Source organism: Octodon degus, unplaced genomic scaffold (genome assembly GCF_000260255.1).
Source record: "Octodon degus isolate 3935 unplaced genomic scaffold, OctDeg1.0 scaffold00035, whole genome shotgun sequence".
Taxonomy (NCBI): domain Eukaryota; kingdom Metazoa; phylum Chordata; class Mammalia; order Rodentia; family Octodontidae; genus Octodon; species Octodon degus.
Genome location: NW_004524611.1, coordinates 13,357,598 through 13,375,238, shown reverse-complemented (window position 1 = coordinate 13,375,238; position 17,641 = coordinate 13,357,598). Strand labels below are relative to the sequence as shown.

The 17,641-nt window shown below is 51.9% G+C and overlaps 3 protein-coding genes across 5 annotated transcripts in view; 2 read left to right on the top strand and 1 right to left on the bottom strand.

Moving 5' to 3' along the window:
• Vps37d (VPS37D, ESCRT-I subunit) overlaps positions 1 to 3,466 on the top strand; it is a 21,154-nt gene extending 17,688 nt beyond the window's left edge. The window contains exons 5-8 of the mRNA XM_023714312.1: positions 16 to 141; positions 1,184 to 1,355; positions 1,770 to 1,852; positions 2,385 to 3,466. Coding sequence (XP_023570080.1) covers positions 16 to 141; positions 1,184 to 1,355; positions 1,770 to 1,852; positions 2,385 to 2,747 — 744 coding nt within the window. The 3' untranslated portion in view covers positions 2,748 to 3,466. The remainder of the gene's footprint in view (positions 1 to 15; positions 142 to 1,183; positions 1,356 to 1,769; positions 1,853 to 2,384) is intronic.
• A 4,335-nt stretch (positions 3,467 to 7,801) lies between these two features.
• On the bottom strand, positions 7,802 to 9,760 carry Dnajc30 (DnaJ heat shock protein family (Hsp40) member C30). Its single transcript, XM_004630431.2, has one exon. It carries the CDS (start codon positions 9,748 to 9,750, stop codon positions 9,070 to 9,072), a length of 681 nt encoding a protein of 226 aa, XP_004630488.1. The 5' UTR covers positions 9,751 to 9,760; the 3' UTR covers positions 7,802 to 9,069.
• Positions 9,761 to 9,917: 157 nt separating this feature from the next.
• The window catches only part of Bud23 (BUD23, rRNA methyltransferase and ribosome maturation factor), a 14,540-nt gene continuing 6,816 nt past the window's right edge, over positions 9,918 to 17,641 (top strand). For all 3 annotated transcript variants that reach the window (XR_002820965.1, XM_004630430.2, XM_023714577.1), the window contains exons 1-6: positions 9,918 to 10,006; positions 10,096 to 10,133; positions 13,083 to 13,178; positions 13,269 to 13,351; positions 13,450 to 13,546; positions 16,944 to 17,040. Coding sequence is in view for 2 of the 3 variants with exons in the window: in XM_004630430.2 (XP_004630487.1) it covers positions 9,959 to 10,006; positions 10,096 to 10,133; positions 13,083 to 13,178; positions 13,269 to 13,351; positions 13,450 to 13,546; positions 16,944 to 17,040 (459 nt within the window). In the remaining variant the exon portion in view is untranslated. The remainder of the gene's footprint in view (positions 10,007 to 10,095; positions 10,134 to 13,082; positions 13,179 to 13,268; positions 13,352 to 13,449; positions 13,547 to 16,943; positions 17,041 to 17,641) is intronic.

The following is a 17,641-nucleotide window of genomic DNA, read 5'->3' as shown; positions in this document are numbered from 1 at the left end:
GCTGCGGCTGAGAAGGCGGCGGGGAGGGGCCGGCAAGCGGGCCCCGCCGAGCCCGGGGAGGGGCCGGCGGCGGGGAGGGGCCGGGGGGTGTCGAGCACCCCGGGTGGCCGCGAGGCGTGTCCCCGCGGTGCCCCGAAGGAGGTGTGTTCCGGGCCCGCGGCGGCGGGTGCCAGGGGCCCTGGCTGCACACCCACGTTCGTACGGCCAGAATGGGGAGGTGGCTTCCGTGGGGAGAACTAGGGGCCTGTTTGACACCTGGGGGGCCGTAGTGGGGGGCGATCTGCGCATTCTGGGGGCGCAGAAGGGCTTTGTGCCCGCCTCCGGGAGGTGAGGTGTGCTCCGTAGGCCACCATAGAGAAAGTTGCTCTTCCACGGGAGATAGGCCCGGACTGGGCGTCTTGGGGGGCAGAGGCGAAAGTGTGTGCCGGAGGGCGGCAGATGAGGAGGGGCAGGAACGACCGACAGGGGACAGATGGAGGGGAGCGTCTTGTCGGGGCAGGAGCGAGGCTCGGGCCCTCCAGAAACACGGGGGGCAGGCTTGTAGGGGGCCGGCCGCCTCCTGCAAGAGGAGAACAGGAAGCAGGTGCTAGAGCTCAGGGAGGAAAAGGGGGTGTGTATTGGCGGGGTGTGGGCTTCCACCGGAGGGCAGAGGAGGGGCTGTGGAGGGAAGAGAGGGCCCCAGAAGGGTGCCTCAGAGGGACAGGGTAGGCACTCTGTAGAGTCAGAGTGGGGGGCGGGAGGGCTCCCTGCACACACACCTGAGGAGGAAGCAGACAAAGGCCTGGAACGAGAGGGAAGCTGCCCATGCATGGAAAATAGAGCAGAGGAAGGAGGGGACTCCTTGGGGACCTGAGCAGACACATTAATTGAAAAATTAAAAATTAACTAACATTTGTAGATGCCTTCATAGTTTTGCTCACTTAAGTCTCTCTACAACCCCATAAGACAGGCTGCTTTTTGACTTGCATTGTAGAAAGGAAACTGAGGCCCAAGAGGAAGCTTGGGGCAAAGCCTGGTGCTGGCCACCTGCAGTCCCTCACCTGTTGGGCCCACTGCCCTGAGGGTGGGGGCCATGCACATACCTTTGGCCAGGCAAGTGCACACCATCACCTGGTGGTACCAGCACCCTGGGTGGTGGCAAGCTGAGCCTGGGCAGGACCCTCTGAGCGCTCCTCCGCTGCAGTTCCAGGGCCTGCAGCTGGAGAGAGAGGCCTGCTTGGCCTCTAACTATGCGCTGGCCAAGGAGAACCTGGCACTGCGGCCCCGCCTGGAGATGGGTCGGGCTGCTCTGGCTATCAAGTACCAGGAGCTCCGAGAGGTGGCTGAGAACTGCGCAGACAAACTACAGCGACTGGGTGAGGGACATGGGGACACCCTCAGGAATGGGGTGCACTTGGGCAAACCTGGTCCTGGGCAGACTCCTGGCCTGGAAAATAGTGTAGGCAGGAGCTTGGTGGATGAGGAGGGCTGGGTAGAGAGGTCTAAGGGGCCCTGGACAGTGGAGAAAGGGGGCCTGATACTCAGGCGTCTCCCTGGGCAATGGAAAAAGGGGCCTGATACTCAGGCGTCCCCCTGGGGTGCTCTAGGCATCAAAGGCCTTGCTTTCTCCTTTGCAACACTTGGAGGCAAGGAATGCACAAACTGGTCCCATGGGCCCTGTACAGATGGGAAAACTGAGGCTCCAGAGAAGGGAAGGGAAGCATAGAATCGCACAGAGTCAGAGCCCTTAGACTGTCCCGCCTGTCACTTGGTCTCTCTGTGGCCCTCAGAGGAGACCATGCATCGCTGGAGTCCCCACTGTGCACTGGGCTGGCTGCAGGCTGAGCTGGAAGAGGCTGAGCAGGAGGCTGAGGTGAGGGGAGGTGGCTGGGCCTGGACACCAGAGGGAAGAGCCCTCCTGTCCTTCTGGGGCTCACTGCAAGGCAGGCTGGGAGCTCTTTCCTTAGCCCACCAAGGGCCTGGTGTGGTTGACCACACTTCAGTCAGCCTTGGATGGCAGGGCACAAAGTCCCCACCTGTGGACCCAGTCCTTCCCACACACATACTATCCCAGGATGGAGGAGGCTGGGCCTGTAGAGGCTCTGAGGCTGACTTCTCCCTTTCCCTCATGCTGGGTTGAGAGTGGTTGGGTGGAAAGGTCAGGCAAGAGGGAACTTCAGCTGTACTTGGGGTCTGTTCCCACCTTGGGTCCTGCCGCTCTCTGAGCCTGCAGGGCTGATACTGGTGCCCTCACTCTAGAAGTAAGGACAGTAGCCCACAGTCGCTCAGCCAGGCAGAGCAGGCCAGGCTGGAGCTTGGGCCATGGGTGGTCCCGTGGGTAGGAACTGGGAGGGAGGTTTCCCTGGCTGCCTCCTACCACACTTGCCCCCTTCCCTTTCTCCCAGGAGCACATGGAGCAGTTGCTGCTTGGTGAGCAGAGCTTGGAGGCCTTCCTGCCTGCCTTCCAGCGTGGCCGGGCCCTGGCCCACCTGAGGCGGACCCAGGCCGAGAAACTGCAGGAGCTGCTGCGGCGCAGGGAGCGTTCTGCCCAGTCAGCCCCCACCGCTGCTGCTGATGCCCCCAAACCCTTCCCAGCTGCAGCTGTCCTGCCCACTGGGGCCGCCCGGGGGCCACCTGCTGTACCCAGGAGCCTACCCCCCTTGGACTCCCGCCCAGTGCTCCCACTGAAGGGCTCTCCCGGGTGCCCCCTCGGCCCAGCACCTCTGCTGAGCCCCCGGCCCTCTCAGCCAGAGCCCCCCCACCGGTAGGATCCAGGGTGTGGCCCCCCAGTGGGGGGTCCAGACAAACTTGATTAGAGGCTCCTCCTCCTCCCCCACTGCCTGGGTGGGGGGAGGGGCAGGCCCCTCCCCCTGGCCTCAGGCAGGCCCTGGCCCTGGAGGCTGAGCTGGGGAGGAGGTCACCTGGAGGAGGCTGAGAGGGCTGGGGGTGGGTGGGCAGGGTGTTGGGCCCTGGCACTGAGGAACCTCTGCCTTTGTCGTCTCCCGGGCTGGGGCCTCTAGGGCCATGGGCCAGGCCCATGCAAGAACTGTACTCACCCAGGGGCCTAGGAAGGTACCCACTTCCCTGGGGGCTCTGCCCAGGGGGCCTGTTGCACCTTGCTGCTCTACCGGCTTGCACAATGCCAAGGCCAACGGGAGTGTTTTCCATCATATCCTGAGCCTATCTTTCCCCCAGCTCTGGAGTCACCACCTAGGAGCCAGCGGCCAGGCCCCAGCTGTGGGGTCAGGGACACTGCGGCCCTGGGCTGCTCTGGGACCCTCTTCTGCTCCTTCCTGGAGCAGGGTAGGCCAGGGGGCATCTGACCCGCACAGGCGAGAGTGGGCCATCCCCAGGAAAGACCATTCTGTATTTTTCTGTCCCTGTCTCCTTAGAATGGAACCTTTTTGAGGGCAGGTCCTTGTCTTTGTATGTTCTGTCCCCAGCCCCGCCTCCTAGGGGCCGTCAATAAATGTGATGATGAAGATGCCGCTGCCTGCCTCCTCTCTGCCCTGTCGGCCAGCCTCCACCTCAGCTTTCAGTCTTTCTACTCCTGAGAGGCCCTTCTTCCTCGGCCCAGCCAAAGCCTGGCGGCCCTGCAAGTCAGATACCGCTTCTGCCTCTTCCAAGAAGCCTCCTCTGATTACCACCCAAGAAAGCTTTTCCTAAACCTTACCCCGAGCACTTCCAACCAAAAGCAAACTGCTCTTCAGCAAGTCTCCTGTCCACACCTCCCAGGGTCGTGGAATCAGGATGCTGCCTGCTTCCTCTCTGGTCTGTCACAGGACCACCACGTGCTGGAGGGGTCTGTAGGGCTGGAGGGTCTGCTCTCCACTTGTTAGGTGGCCAGCTTGGCTGATGAGTATGGAGCAAGAAAGGTGAGCAGGATGTGCTTAGGTCAGGGTTAAGGCATGAGGATTGGTCGAGGACACAGAACCCCTGCAAAGGGAGATTTGCAAGAATGCTGTGGAGGCCTGCCAGCCTAGTACCATCAGGGTTTATGAGCAGAAGCTTCAGGATTGGGATCAGTAGTAACTTAGGCAGCATCTGAAGGGACTTGTCTGGAGGCCTTGTCCTGGGACTTTGAGGATTGTTGTCCTAGGATGGCACCGGTAAAGCACTGAGAGCCCACCTCACTTGAGAACCCACCTTGGCCATGGTTCTTCTGCCTGCTTCATTGCTTGCACTTGAGCAACTGGAGGCTCAGAAACATTAGGTGAGTCCTAGACACAGGCGACTAAGTTGGGGACACAGGGTAATTCCTGAGGGAACAGGCTTTTCCTTCCTGGCCAAGCTTCCGGGTTTTAGTTTGCAACCATGAGGAGAAAGGCAGCTAAAATTGGGCAACTCTGAGCCTTTCTCCACTCCTGTGATGTGGGCAGGGGTATCTAGAAGAAAAGGCTAAAAGTTCAGGACAGGTAAGACCAGAGGAAGGCAAGACCCCGCCGAGAGAGACTGGGAACCAAGTGGGGTCCTTCACAGCGTCTCCTACGCCTTACCTTCCATGAAGGCTCCAGCCCTGAGTTCAACTCAGCCAAAGACCTGAAATCGGTGGGGCCAGCAGGAGCTTACTTCTGGGGCACATGGGGGAAGTTTGGAGTTGGCTGGAAAAACTTCCCAGAGCCTCTTGCTTGAAAGTACATGGACATTCTGAAAGGTCTCAGAGAGCCTGGGCCCTTCCTCCTGCCTGAAACTTGCTTCCAGGTTCTGAGGCCTTGAGAAACAATCCTGGCAACAATCCTCTGTGACAGAGGCCAGCTTTGGAGGTGCGTACACATGAAAGGTGCATGTGAAAGGTCCTAGAACAGGCCATTTATGCCTTCACAAACCAGAACCAAATCATTCCCCAAATAACAAAACCACCTCTTTTGGATTAAAGGTTTTGTCCCTCAAGAAAGTTTCAGGTATGCCTCTCTGTTTGGGAATTACTAGCTTCTCCATGGTTTTCCTAAACTTCTCCCATTGTTTTCCAAATGTGAAACAACACTAAATGTGCTTTGTTTTACTGAGCAAGGCTCACTGGGCCTCACAGGCCTGCCAGTGTGGTCCTCGCAAAGCCTGGCTGACAGCCTGCCCTTGACCTCCACAGCAAGAGAACCGAATGGTTTCTAAGAGAACAAGTTGGTTGGACTTGCTGCAGGTTGTCTCAGTTTATACAAGGATTTTATACAAAAGCCTGGCTGGAGGAATTGGTGTTATGGTATCAAGGACCTCTGTTGTGTGTAAGACTTGCCTTTGCCATAGGGCTCTCAAAAGATGTTTCTTGCCCCACCATGAATGTAAGATTTATACTTGGGCTGGGGATGTGGCTCAGTGGTAGAGCACCTTCTAACCGCAAGGGCCTGAGCTGGGTCCCAGCACTGGCCCCTGACCCCCAAGGGTTTACACTCACCCCTCCTGTGTGAAGTGTCTACTTAAATGAACATTCTTCAGACCCTAAGAATCTGCCAATTCCAATGCCCCTGTGGGCCAGGAAGGTGGCACAGAGGTGCTAAGCAGTTGGTTTCCACAAAGAAACTGCTCCCACCACCACTGTTTTGGAAATGCATGGTCCTAACAGCTAGTTTTACCCTTGATGGACCTGGGGCAGAGGAGGATTTTTCTACTAGAGAAGATGACACAAGTGTGTGTGGAGTGAGGCCCTTCACATGTTGTGGTCTGTGGTCGCTGCTTCCAGCTGCTGGAATTGCCACAATTGAGGAGCAGTGTGTCCTCCTCTTTAGGGAGACTACTGTGCTAAGGCAGTTCCCTGAACTGGGTGTTGGATTTTCCTTTTTTTTTTTTTTTTTTAGAAGTCAGCAATCTGTATGCTTCCACTAAGTCTCTCATGTTTCAACCTTAAAAAGTTATTTTAGGACACTGTGCAGGTCAAACACTGTGTGCACTCGGACCGTGGGCCATGAATTATGTATGGATCTATCTGTGCTTGGTCCCCCCAAACAGGTCTTCATGTGTGTCTACTGCAGTCCCCTCCCAGGCAGGGCTAAGGGTGTGACTGCTGAAGGAACAAAGGCAGGAGCAGGAGGGGTAGCCCACCTCAAGACTAGTGACAGGAAGCCAGGTTAGAGGAGCTCAGGAGAGATGGGGAGACTCCTGTGACCTCCAGATGAGGGTGAGAAATGAAGTGTGCACAGGATGAGGGCACGCGGTCCAGACTCTGAGCTCATCGTGGTTTGAAGCTATTCAGAGGGCGGCTCAGCTATGTGTGCTCAGCACCACTGGATGCCACACTGGGGCTGGAGGCTGAACTAGCCAGGGCAGCCAGGCAGGTCCTCCCCAGGATCTTGCTCACAGGTAGGTGGCGGTGTGTGAACTCATCACAGGGCCGAGGAATTAACTGACAGCAGGCAAGGACCAGGACAGAGCCCGCTCTTCTGAACCCTGAATTTAAGGGTCCTTCTCTGCCTATTTTTCCAGGTCTGGGGGGCTAGGAAGCCCACAGGCTCAAGGGACAGGCCTTTCCCATCTCCCAAAAGGGAGTGTGGGTGGCCACCCACTCAGTGCCTCTGAAGGCCTCTGGTGTCACTCAAGACCTGGTGGACAAGTGCTTGGCCTGAGGGTTATTCTCAATCATCCTAGCTCGTGACAGAGGCCAAAGGCCTAGTGAGTGACTGCCAGAAACTAGGAAGGAAGGAAGGAAGCAGGAAGACATTCTGCTCAACATGGGTCTGCAGAGGGACATTTCTACCCAGCGATAGATAAGACCCATGAGAGAACAAAGCAGTCTGCCTCACAGGAAATGATGTCCTGATCAAGTCCAGAGCCAAGAGCACAATGGCGAGCGTGTGCACCTCTGATTCCTGTCTGGTGGCCCAAGAGTCCACCACGGGACCTCCACATGCTGCTCTCAGAGTCTTGGTACCTCAACCCTTTTCTCACTTCCCGAGCAGTCTGGGGCAGTGTCCTCCTGGGGAACAGCCTTAGAATACAGGGCTAATGTGCTTGGCCTTCTTCAGCATCTTCTTGCAGCTAACAAGCAGAGAAAGGACAGACCCAGGACACCCTGGGAGGTTGGTGGTAGGGAGAAATGTTACTATCGGAACCTGTTGGGGATGTTTCAAAAAGCTTCCCACATCTCTCCCTTGATGGAGGGTAGGAAATAGAGTCTCTGACGGGTCTCAACAGGGTGACAAAAGTGGACACGCTCAGAGTGCAGCAGGCCTAGTTCTGGGCCATGGGAGAGGCTTGGTGCTGGATGATAGTTAATAAACTTCATAGACCACCCCGCTTAGAATTTAATTAAATATTCTAGAAGTTTCAGTTAGCTTTGACTGTCTCTCCCCCCAAGTCTGAAATCTAGAACTTTCTTGAACCTACAGGTTCTAGAGAAACATGAAACATTGTTGGCTCTGATTTCAACTGAGAAATTAGTTCTCAAGTTTGAGAGGTTTCTGTAAAGGGGCCCATGCTATGACAAACCACTAGTGTTTTTGCAAACCCAATCCTTTTGATAAAAACAATAGGCCCTTGACTAAGTCCCCAAGGACTTACTTATGCCTCAGTTTTTAGTTGAGAAATCACTAACTTCTGCACTTTGTTAAGCCCTACTTCCCTGAGTCTGTATTTCAAAAACAGTAGCCTTGTTTTCTAAATATGAAACATATTAAATGTTCTTTTTAAAAGTACCTATCCCCCCTCCTGCAAATCAAGGCTTGTGGAGCCAAGCAAGCCTGAACCACGGTGCCTCCAATAAGTCTTACTACTGCTATCTGCCCTGTCACTGCAAAGCCTGTGGCTACATCTTCAGCCCTTTTTTCTTTTCCTGTCTTTCTTTTCTTTTTTTTTTTTTAACATTTTGAGACATGATCTCACTAAGTTGCTCAGGCTGGCCCTTATTAACTTGGGATCCTCCTGCCTCAGGCTTGTAGCTAAGCAGCCAGCTGGCTTTATCTCAATTTAAACAAGAATCTTACAGAGAAAATCTACAGTAGCAATTAGTATTCATTTACCAAAGCATCTTCCTGTTTAGACACTAGACTTGGGCACACATCCTTGCCTCAGACCTCCAGCTAAGTCTGCGTAAGAAATCTAGTGTCCACTTTGGCCAGCAAGCCTCCTGTTCCATCCTGGGGTAGTCCTGGCCACTCAGAACCCCTGAAGTTTCTCACAGCTTTCGGCAGCCCTATTTCAAGGACTCAGCAGGAGCAGGGCCACACTGCAGGACTCAAGTTCCAAGTCTATTTCAGAGGGGACTGGCTGCCTAGTTAACAATGGGTAGAGAAAGGATGAGTAGGTAACTGGTTTTCTGTCCCAAGATGAACTTGGTCCTACTAGCGTCGTCATGCTATAATCACTGAGGATTAGGGCCTTGGATAATAAGGCATGACAGCGGGCCGGGGAGATGGCTCAGTGCAATAAGTGCTTTCCTGGCAAGCACAAGGACCTGAGTTCAATCCCTGGTTCCGAAAAAAAAAAAAAAAAAAAGGCATAACATCTCAAGAGAGAAACGATTCCTCCTCTGCTGCTGTGGCACGAATTACTTCTCCAAGGTACTCCATAAACATGGACACTGGAGGAGTCCTTATTTGTTCTCCCACTCCCCCTGCTGCCAACAGAGGCGAATGACCCTGGAGAGGCGCACATTCCCTGCAGCCCACATTCTCACCCTGGTTCAATCCTAGTGACTTGGGGAAATACACAGACAGACAAGTTGCAGACAACCCCAGACTTTTTCTTTTGGCAGCTAACACGGGCCTTATAGCACGTTTCAAGGTGACAGAGGAACCCCAGAACAAATGGGCAGGAACCACAATTCTTGTTCAGGGCTTTACAATGAAGCTGGAGCAAGTGACCAGGAAGTTGGTGACACTCAGGAAGGCAATCTCAAAAAGCAAGCACCCAAGAGACTTCGGAACACCCTTCACTCCTGGGCTTCTGGGACTTCATCCTGAGGTCTCTGTGCTGGGCATCACATGCCTCCTTTTATGGACCAAGGGGTGTGTGTGCAAGTCATCCGCGGGGTGGGCAGGAGGGTGGGAGGGCAGTATCCCTTCACAGCCCAGCAGAGGTAAGCTTTGAAAAAGGCCAGTGGTACAGCAGAGGCCGCAAACGTGGGGCCAGCTGGAGAGGCTTCCCTGCCCTCCCTCTTTCCGACTAAATACGAAGGCCAATGGTGATGAAGATGAGGAAGAGCAGCAAGATGACCGTGGTGTCGCGGCTGTCGTCCCAGCTGAAGCTCTTCTTGGCCCGGTCCTCCTGCAGCTTGCGCAGGGCCTCTCGCCGGGCCCGCAGGCGCTGCTCACGCTGCAGCTGCATCCCGTAGTGCGCCTGGTAGAAGGCGTCGAAGTCGAACAAGGTGCGGCCGGGGTCCGGGGCTGCCCGATCGGCGCTGCGGACGCGAGAGGAGACCGGCGGGGAGCGCGGTGGGTCAGGGGAACCTGCGGGCGTCGTAGAAGGTCGGACGCCGGGGCCCCGCAGGTCCTCGTCGCTAAGAAGTCCGCGGTCGTATTTGCGACGGAGGCTGGCACTGCCCAACACCAGGTACGCCTGGGAGATGCGCGTGAAGCGCTCGGCAGCCTCTGCGCTCCCCGAGTTGCGGTCCGGGTGGTAAAGGAAACACTGCCGGTAGTACGCCGCCTTTATTTGCGCCTGAGTGGCTGTGGAAGGGACGCCAAGCAGGTCATATAGCGCCGTGCGCGAGTATGAGCCATTGCCCCGGGTATAAGTCCTCGCTGTTAAGGCCTGACCTGCTGCCGAATTTTGTGGCCATCTCACAGGTTGCCACAACCTCCACAGAACTAGTCGCGGATACCTCGGACAGCGCGCGGCTGCCATCTTGAAAGGAGGTGGGCGGTGCGAGATGAACTGCCCAATGGGAGTAGGGGGTGGTGCGCCGACCCTCTGCCGTGAAGACCAATCAGATGAAAGGAAGGCGGGGAGAGTGTTGTGGCAGACATATTATGAGGCGGTCGCAGCTCTGATGACGTAAAAGCTGCGCTTCTGGGAACTCCGGCGCTGGCGTGCGGTTTGCTGAGGCTTGAGGATGGCGTTTCGCGGCCGGAGACCCGAGCACGGCGGCCCTCCGGAGCTGGTGAGACGGTGGACCGCGGGCATCCTTTTCTTGTATGGCCACTGCCTCTGGATTCTTTCCTCTACATGCCATTTTTTTTTCCTCCTCAGTTTTACGACCAGAATGAAGCCCGGAAATACGTTCGCAAGTAAGGGGAGGCTGGTTACCCGCGCGGCTTGTGAGCTGGGGGCGGCGAGCTGCCCCTATTGTAGGCGTTGCTTGGAAAGCTCTTAGAGCTGTGGGGAGGGGATGAGAAGGGACCGGGGTTGGTGCTGTTTGTGTCACTGGGAAGGAATGTCGTTTTTATGCCATTGGACCCTGTGGAGTCAGCGTCAGAGTGGGTGTGACCGTGCCTGCCTTACGTGAGACATTTTCAGAATTTAGTGTGATAGATTTTGTGGCTAAACTACCCGAGTTAGGCTCGAATCCTCCTGCCTCAGCCTCCCAGAGTGCTGGGATCACAGGCATGTACCACAGTGCCCAGCTGACAGCTTGCTTTGAATATGTGGTAGGGTAGGCAGTATGTAGAGGAAACGAATAAAGTGTCGTTACCATTGTGGAGAAGGCTTGTTGGGTTCCCATTTACATGATCTCACCAAAATTTTACAACAGTTGACATGGTGTTTAAAACTTTTCTATAGAGGGTAGTTATTTGCATAGCTATGAAGTCTTCCGACAGGTAAAGGGTAGAGCATGATCTTCTAAGCCTCATTTTTCCTTTTTGATATACTACATAGTAGAAAATTCTGTAGATACGCATTCTGTCCTGTTTAAATTGGTGTCCAAAGGGCAGGCTAGATAGCTCAGTGGACTAAAGCGCCTGCTTAGGCAGGGTTCGATCCCCAACACGCTGTGCCGGCCCTGCTCCCAGGGCGCGCTGAGACCACCACTGAGACTGTGTGTGGTGGCACGCACCTGTAATCCCAGCGCTTGGGAGACTGAAAACAGGAGGATCACTACGAGTCTGATCTACGTAGTGAGACCTGTAGACCCTGTAGACCCTGTCCTAATTACAGGAAAAAAAAAATTGGTGTCCAAGACAAAGAGTCAAAAATTTCAAGCAGTTATAATTATGAATAAGGGGCTGGGGAGATGGCTCAGTGGAATAAGCGCTTCCCTGGCAAGCAAGGGGGCCTTAGTTCAATCCTTGGTTCCACAAAAGGAAAGAAAGAAAAAAAAAAAAAAAAAAAAGAATAAAATATAGACTTTCCTCTGGTTTCAAAATCTCGGTGGTAAGGATTTTGAAAGCTATTAGGAGGAATTCTCTTGATCTTGGGAAGGCCAGACCAGATATACATCTGTTGATTCTTAATTATTTATTTTTGTCTTTTTGAGCCAGGGTTTTGCTGTGCAGTTCAGGCTGGCCTTGAACTCACTTTGTAAAACAAAACAAACCAAAACAACTCACTTTGTATCCCAGGCTGGCCTTGAGCTTGCAGTGCTCCCCCTGCCTCAGCCACCTGAGTGCTGCTAGTATTACCAGCGTGTACCACCATAGCTAGCCCTATATCTGATGATTTTGTTTTTGTGTTTTGGGGGATTGAGATAGGATCTCAGTGTAGTGCACATTGGCCTTGAACTTGCTTATGTAGCCCAGGCTGGCCTTGAACTAATGACAGTCCTCCTGCCTCAGCCTCCCAAGTGCTGGGATTACAGGAGTGTGCCACCATGCCTGTCACACGTGTATTAAAATGCGGCTAATGTGGAGGACTTTGTATGGAGAACTGCAAAACGTCTTATAAAAGTTCGCTTATGTTCTACTGGGTATTGAACTGTCTGAGCTGCATGTCCAGCTCTTTTTAAACTTTTGAGATAAGGTTTCACAGAGCTGCTAAATTGCCCAGGCTGGGCTTGGACCTGTGGTCCTTCTGCCTCAGCCTGTCTGCATAGTAGGTACAGTGTACCACCACTCCTGACTAATTTTTCTCTTTGATTGTATTTTTAAGTAATATTTTGGGCACATTGGGTTAAGTGTGTTATTTTATATATGGGGTTAAGAAAACTTAACTACAGTGTACCTATTTCTTTTCATCTTTGGCTACCTGAAGGGCAAAAGGCTTGCATTATATTTCTCGTGTACAGAACTGCTGATGGTTTTTCTGTACTTTGAGTTGGTTTTTGTGCTGGGAAAGATAGATTCTGGGCACATATCAATGAGCTGCATCCTCAGCCCATGACCAGTTTTGTTGTGCATTGTTGGTCTTTATATGTGAGAGTAACTGTGGTAGAAAATTGTTTCAGAAAATGTGTTCCAAAGTAGTAAAGCATCAACACCTGATAGGAGGGCTGGGGAGATAGCTCAGCAGTCTAAAGTGCCTGCTTAGGGATTGTGGTTCAGTCTCCAGCACCACATGCCATGCCTGCCATGCCCCCAGGGTGGGCTGAGCTGGCCACAAAAAAAAAACCTGATAGGAGTTTTGGTGATCCCTGGGCAGTCTTTATCTCTGTGATTTCTTTGCCTTCACATCAGCTTTGCTGATGTTGTGCTTTCTTCTTCTTCTTCTTCTTCTTCTTCTTCTTCTTCTTCTTCTTCTTCTTCTCCTTCTCCTTCTTCTTCTTCTTCTTCTTCTTTTTCTTCTTTTGTAAGGATCTACAGGGTCTTACTACATAGATTGGACTCATAGTAATCCATCTGTGTTCGGCCTCCCAAAGAACTGGGATTACAGGCACACATCACTATGCCCAGTCTTGTGCTTACAACTTCTGTTACAGCAAAATAATGAATTGCTATGTTACATGGATTTTTAGGGACCCATTTAAATAGCTGAAGTTGAATTTGTTGATCTCAGTAAAGATTAAAAGGGTCAGGCTGGGTGTGGTGATGCATACCTGCAATCTTAGCGCTTGGGAGGCTGAGGCAGGAGGCACGCCATGAGTTTGAGACCAGCCTGGGATACATAAGTGAGTTTAAGGCCAGCCTGCACTACATAGTGATACCCTATCTCAAATAAATAAATAAATAGGGGTGTGTGTGTGTGTGTGTGTGTGTAAAGACTGTGACCAGCTTGATTGTACTTTTATCTTCTTTGGCCTTTTTGGGCTGGAAGAGGTATTAGTCAGGCTCCATCACCACTTGCTTGTGTTTCTACCTGTTCAGCTCTCGGATGATTGCTGTCCAGAGCAAGATGACCGAGCGAGCACTGGAGCTCCTTTGTTTGCCCGAGGGACAGCCCTGTTACCTGCTGGATATTGGGTGAGCTCTTGGGGCCTGGTTCTCATCAGCTTAGTAGTGGTGGAAAGTTTGCTGCTCAACTCTTTTTAAGTCTCTGTTTGTGTCTTCCAGCTGTGGTACTGGCCTGAGTGGAGATTACCTTACGGAAGAGGGACACTTTTGGGTGGGAATGGACATCAGCCCTGCCATGCTGGGTGAGTGTGTCCTGTTTTGTCACCAGAACCAGGTACTCCCATGAGTGTGAGCTGCCATGTTTATCGTGTCCTTGTTTCGTGTCCTTTCTCTAATGTAGATGCTGCCTTGGACCGAGAACCAGAGGGAGATCTTCTTCTTGGGGACATGGGCCAGGGTATTCCTTTCAAACCTGGTTCCTTTGATGGTTGTATCAGGTGAGAATCTTCACTGCTAGCTTTTAATCTTTTTTTTTTTTTTTTTTTTTTGCAGAACTGGGGATTGAACTCAGGCCCTTGCACTAGCCAGGCAAGTGCTTATTCTACTGAGCTATCTCCCTGGCCCCTAGCTTTTAATCTTGTAGGTCAGTATTTTCTAAGCCTTGCTGGGGAGCAGAGACATACAGGATACTAAAATATAGGTCCTTTGAGATTTTCAAGCTAGTAAATTCAGAGGAGCACCCCCCTGCCCTTTTTTCTCCCTTTATATTCCAAAACTGTTTACTTCTATGATCAGTTGGCATTGTCAGGTGTGGGTACTTCTGGTCTGGATTCTGCCTCTGCCTTGAATATGTTAGGGGTGGAGTTAGGGTGCAGCCTTTGAGTGTCTAGGGACCATCTTGTGGCCCAGCCACCATCTTTTGGGGCCCCTACAGTGTCCCTCTTAGGGTAGCTGCTACTGCCTTGCAGGTCCCAGCAGCCATCTGGTTTTCAGCTTTTTAAAGCTCTAGTGGAGACGTGGTGGGACTTCTCTTCTTTGGCTTTAGAGCTTTTTTTTTCAGAACCGGGGATTGAACTCAGATCCTTGCGTTTGCCAGTCAAGCGCTTATCCTACTGAGCCATCTCCCTGGCCTTTAGAGCTTTACTTAGTTGTTGGGGTCACATTTTGAAGATGTGCACTGTACTGTGATAACCAGCCTTAGAAGACTGAAACTGCTGTTAGAAATTTGACGTTTTCTTTCTGTCTGGCATTTGGGGTAGTGTTCTATGTGTGGGGTGGATGTGAGGAATAGAAGAGAAAGGCAGAATTATCTGCTGGGGAGCTCTCCCTGGGTGGGTGAACCTAGGTTGAGAGACAGGAGATGGAGATAGGATCTGGTGAGGAATAACTATTTAGATTTGAAGATTTTTTTTTCTGGAAGATTTTCTTATGTGCAGGAGTAAGATTGAGATTGAGGTGCATTTCTAAGGTAGCAGCAGTGTTTTGGTAATGTTTAGGTGAGGTTTCCAAAGCTGCAAAACCAAACAGACAAACACAACCACCAAAGGCCAATCATGTAAATTTGAAGAGTAAATAGTCCTCTGTGTGCTGGGGATTGAAGCCCTGTGCATGGTAAGTGTGTTAGTGCTAAACTGGGCCTCTAGCTCATTTTTTCATTTCTTTCTAGTTTTGAGACTTGATATGACAAGCCTTTCTTTTTCTTTTTTTTTTTCAATTTGCACTACCCTATAATCTAGCATGTGGGAGGCTTAGGCAGAAGGAGCACCACAAATTTAAGGTCAGCCTGGGCTCCACAGTGAGACCCTATTTATTTTTTTAATGTATTTGATACAGGGTCTACAGGGTCTCACTACATAGATCAGACTCATAGTGATTCTCCTGTTTTCAGCCTCCCAAGCACTGGGATTACAGGTGCGCGCCCCGACGCCCAGTCTCAGTCACCATTGCAGGGCGCCCCATGGGTGGGGCTGGCATGGCAAGCTGGGGATCAACCCTGGCAGCTGTGCTCTGCCTAAGCAGTGCTTTAGTCTGCTGAGCTATCTGGCTGGCTCGAGACCCTGGTTCGTTTTTTTTATTTATTTATTTATTTATTTATTTATTTTTTGTGGAACTGGAGATTGAACTCAGACCCCAGGGAAGCTCTTATTCTACTGAGCTATCTCCCTGGCCCCGTATTTAGTTAGACCCTGTTTTAATAATTTTTTTTTCCTCACATAGGCCCTCATCTAGGGTGCTATGGGATACTTGGGAGGAAAACACAGGCCTTGATTGGTAGATTTAAACTGTTCTGCTATGAACTTTGTTTCCTGATACCCACATGCATACACTTCAGCTTCACATATAGGTAGAAATGAGGTGTGCACATTTTCCAAAGGATTTCTAACTAATTTATAAGCTTACTAACAATTATAAATAGTTAAGTTCTTCCATATCCTTGCTAGCCATCCCTGCTTTTAATCTTGGTGTTTTTTTTTTTTTTTTTTGGTACAGGGTCTCACTGTACCAAATGTACCAAGCTGCAAAAATGCAGCTTGGAATTGTAGTGATCCTCCTGTCTCAGCCTCCCCAGCACTGGGATTACAGGTGTGTGCCACCATGTCTGAGTTTGGTGACGAGCATGATGTAATGCCAGCATGGAATGTGGTACCAGGGATTGAACCCTGGTCCTTGCACTTGCTATGCAGGCACTTAGACCCGTGAGCTATATCCTTAGCCCATTCCTGCTTTTAAAATTATCTATGGGGGCTAGAAATGTGGCTTGCTAATAGAATACTTGCCAGTATGCTGAAGGCCTGGGTTTGATCTTAGCCCTGCAAATGAAGGGAAAAAAAGATTATGTATGGCTTATGAGGTACTGTAAGTCAGTCCTGGCTCGTGTGGGCTATGTGTGAGGTATTGTGGGCACTGGAGCTGTGGGGGACAGTGCTGCGCACCAGAGCGCTCCGAGGACCAGAGGGGCTAGGTGGCATTTGTGGTCAGGGCTTGGCTGCTCAGTGAGAGGACAGTGTGAGCAGAGGCCCAGGCGCAATGTGAAAGAAGTGTAGAAGTTCACAGAGATGTATGTGAGATTTCACGGGAGATGAGGTGAGGTGGCATGGGCTCTCAGAAGGCTTTTTGGTGAGTCCAAAAAAGTTGGGGCTTTTTCTAGTAGACAGGAGCTAAGGAGTGACAGGATCTGATCTCTGTGTTGGAAAGGGGTTCTTTCTGGCAGAAGTACAGCCAGTATAGCCAGTTGGGAAATTGCTGAGGATTTTTTTTTATAGTTGAATTTGTTTTGTTTTTGAGAAAGGTTGGCTTTGAACTTACTGTGTAGCGCAGAATGGCCTCAAATGCATGGCAGTCCTCCTGCCTCAGTCCCCTGAAGGCTGGGATTACAGGTGTGCGCCACCACACCAACTCCTGAGGCATTCACAGAGTGTGGGGGGGATAGGGGGTAGGTGCTGAAGCAGAGGGGAGAAGCAGAGGCCAGGAGAGGCAGCGGATGAGGTTCTGTGGCTCTGTGCTCTTGGCAGAGAGGCAGGATCAGAAGGGTGGGTAGGGGCCAGCACAGACATTCTCAAGTACAGCAGAAAGACCCAGCTAGGGGTAGCGAGTGAGTGGCAGCCAAGTATGCATCCTGTGGTTGAGAGAGGGAAGAGGCCAGGTGAGCAGAGATGGTGTTGACACCGACATGGAGGTCCCCTCCACACTGGCTGCAGGGAGAGTGTGAATACTGCCCCTCTACACAGCCTGGTGGGTCTGGTTGTCAGGTGGCCAGGAGGATCAGCACCTCCCAAGAAGGGAGCAGTGGACACAGGATCAGGATCCCTGGAGATGATGGCAGAGTCCTGAAGGGGTGGGAGGGTGGGAAAGGGAAGGGGTTGCACCCCTCCTGACATCTCCCTTCTTTTTCAGCATTTCTGCCGTGCAGTGGCTCTGTAATGCTAACAAGAAGTCCGATATTCCTGCCAAGCGCCTGTATTGCTTTTTTTCTTCTCTGTATTCTGTGCTTGTGAGTATGAGATCTGCTGCCCATCTGGGCTGGCTGCCTGTCCCTGCCTCGCCCTGCAGTTGAGTGAGGGGTTGAGGGGTCCCATGATGGGCAGGCCACTCAGGTAGGGCCACATTGGGTACCTGGACCTCCTTGTGGGGATTTCTTTCCTGGCCCTGATCCTGAACAGAAGGCTGAGCTCAATGGGCTGATGTTTTATCAAGCCAGAAGACAGTGATGTCAGTGTTTGAAACCAGCTCACTGAGTTCAACTAGGCCACTCCTTTTGGCCACCATTCATGTGTTCTCTCTGCTAATCAGTTTTCTTGATTGATTCACTGGTTCTAGGGATTGAACCCAGGACCTTCTGGAGACAAGGTCTCATTAAGTTGCCAAGCTGGGCAGTTTATTTTTGGCGGAACCGGGGATTGAACTCAGGCCCTTGCGCTTGCCAGGGAAGCGCTTATTCCATTAAGCCATTTCCCCGGCCCTGGGCAATTTATTTATTTATTTTTCCCATTTTATTTTATTTTTAAAATTTATTTACTGACTGGGCATTTTAATAAGTTATTTGGGAGGGCTGGTGAGATGGCTCAGTGGTCTAAAGCACCTACTTAGAACAA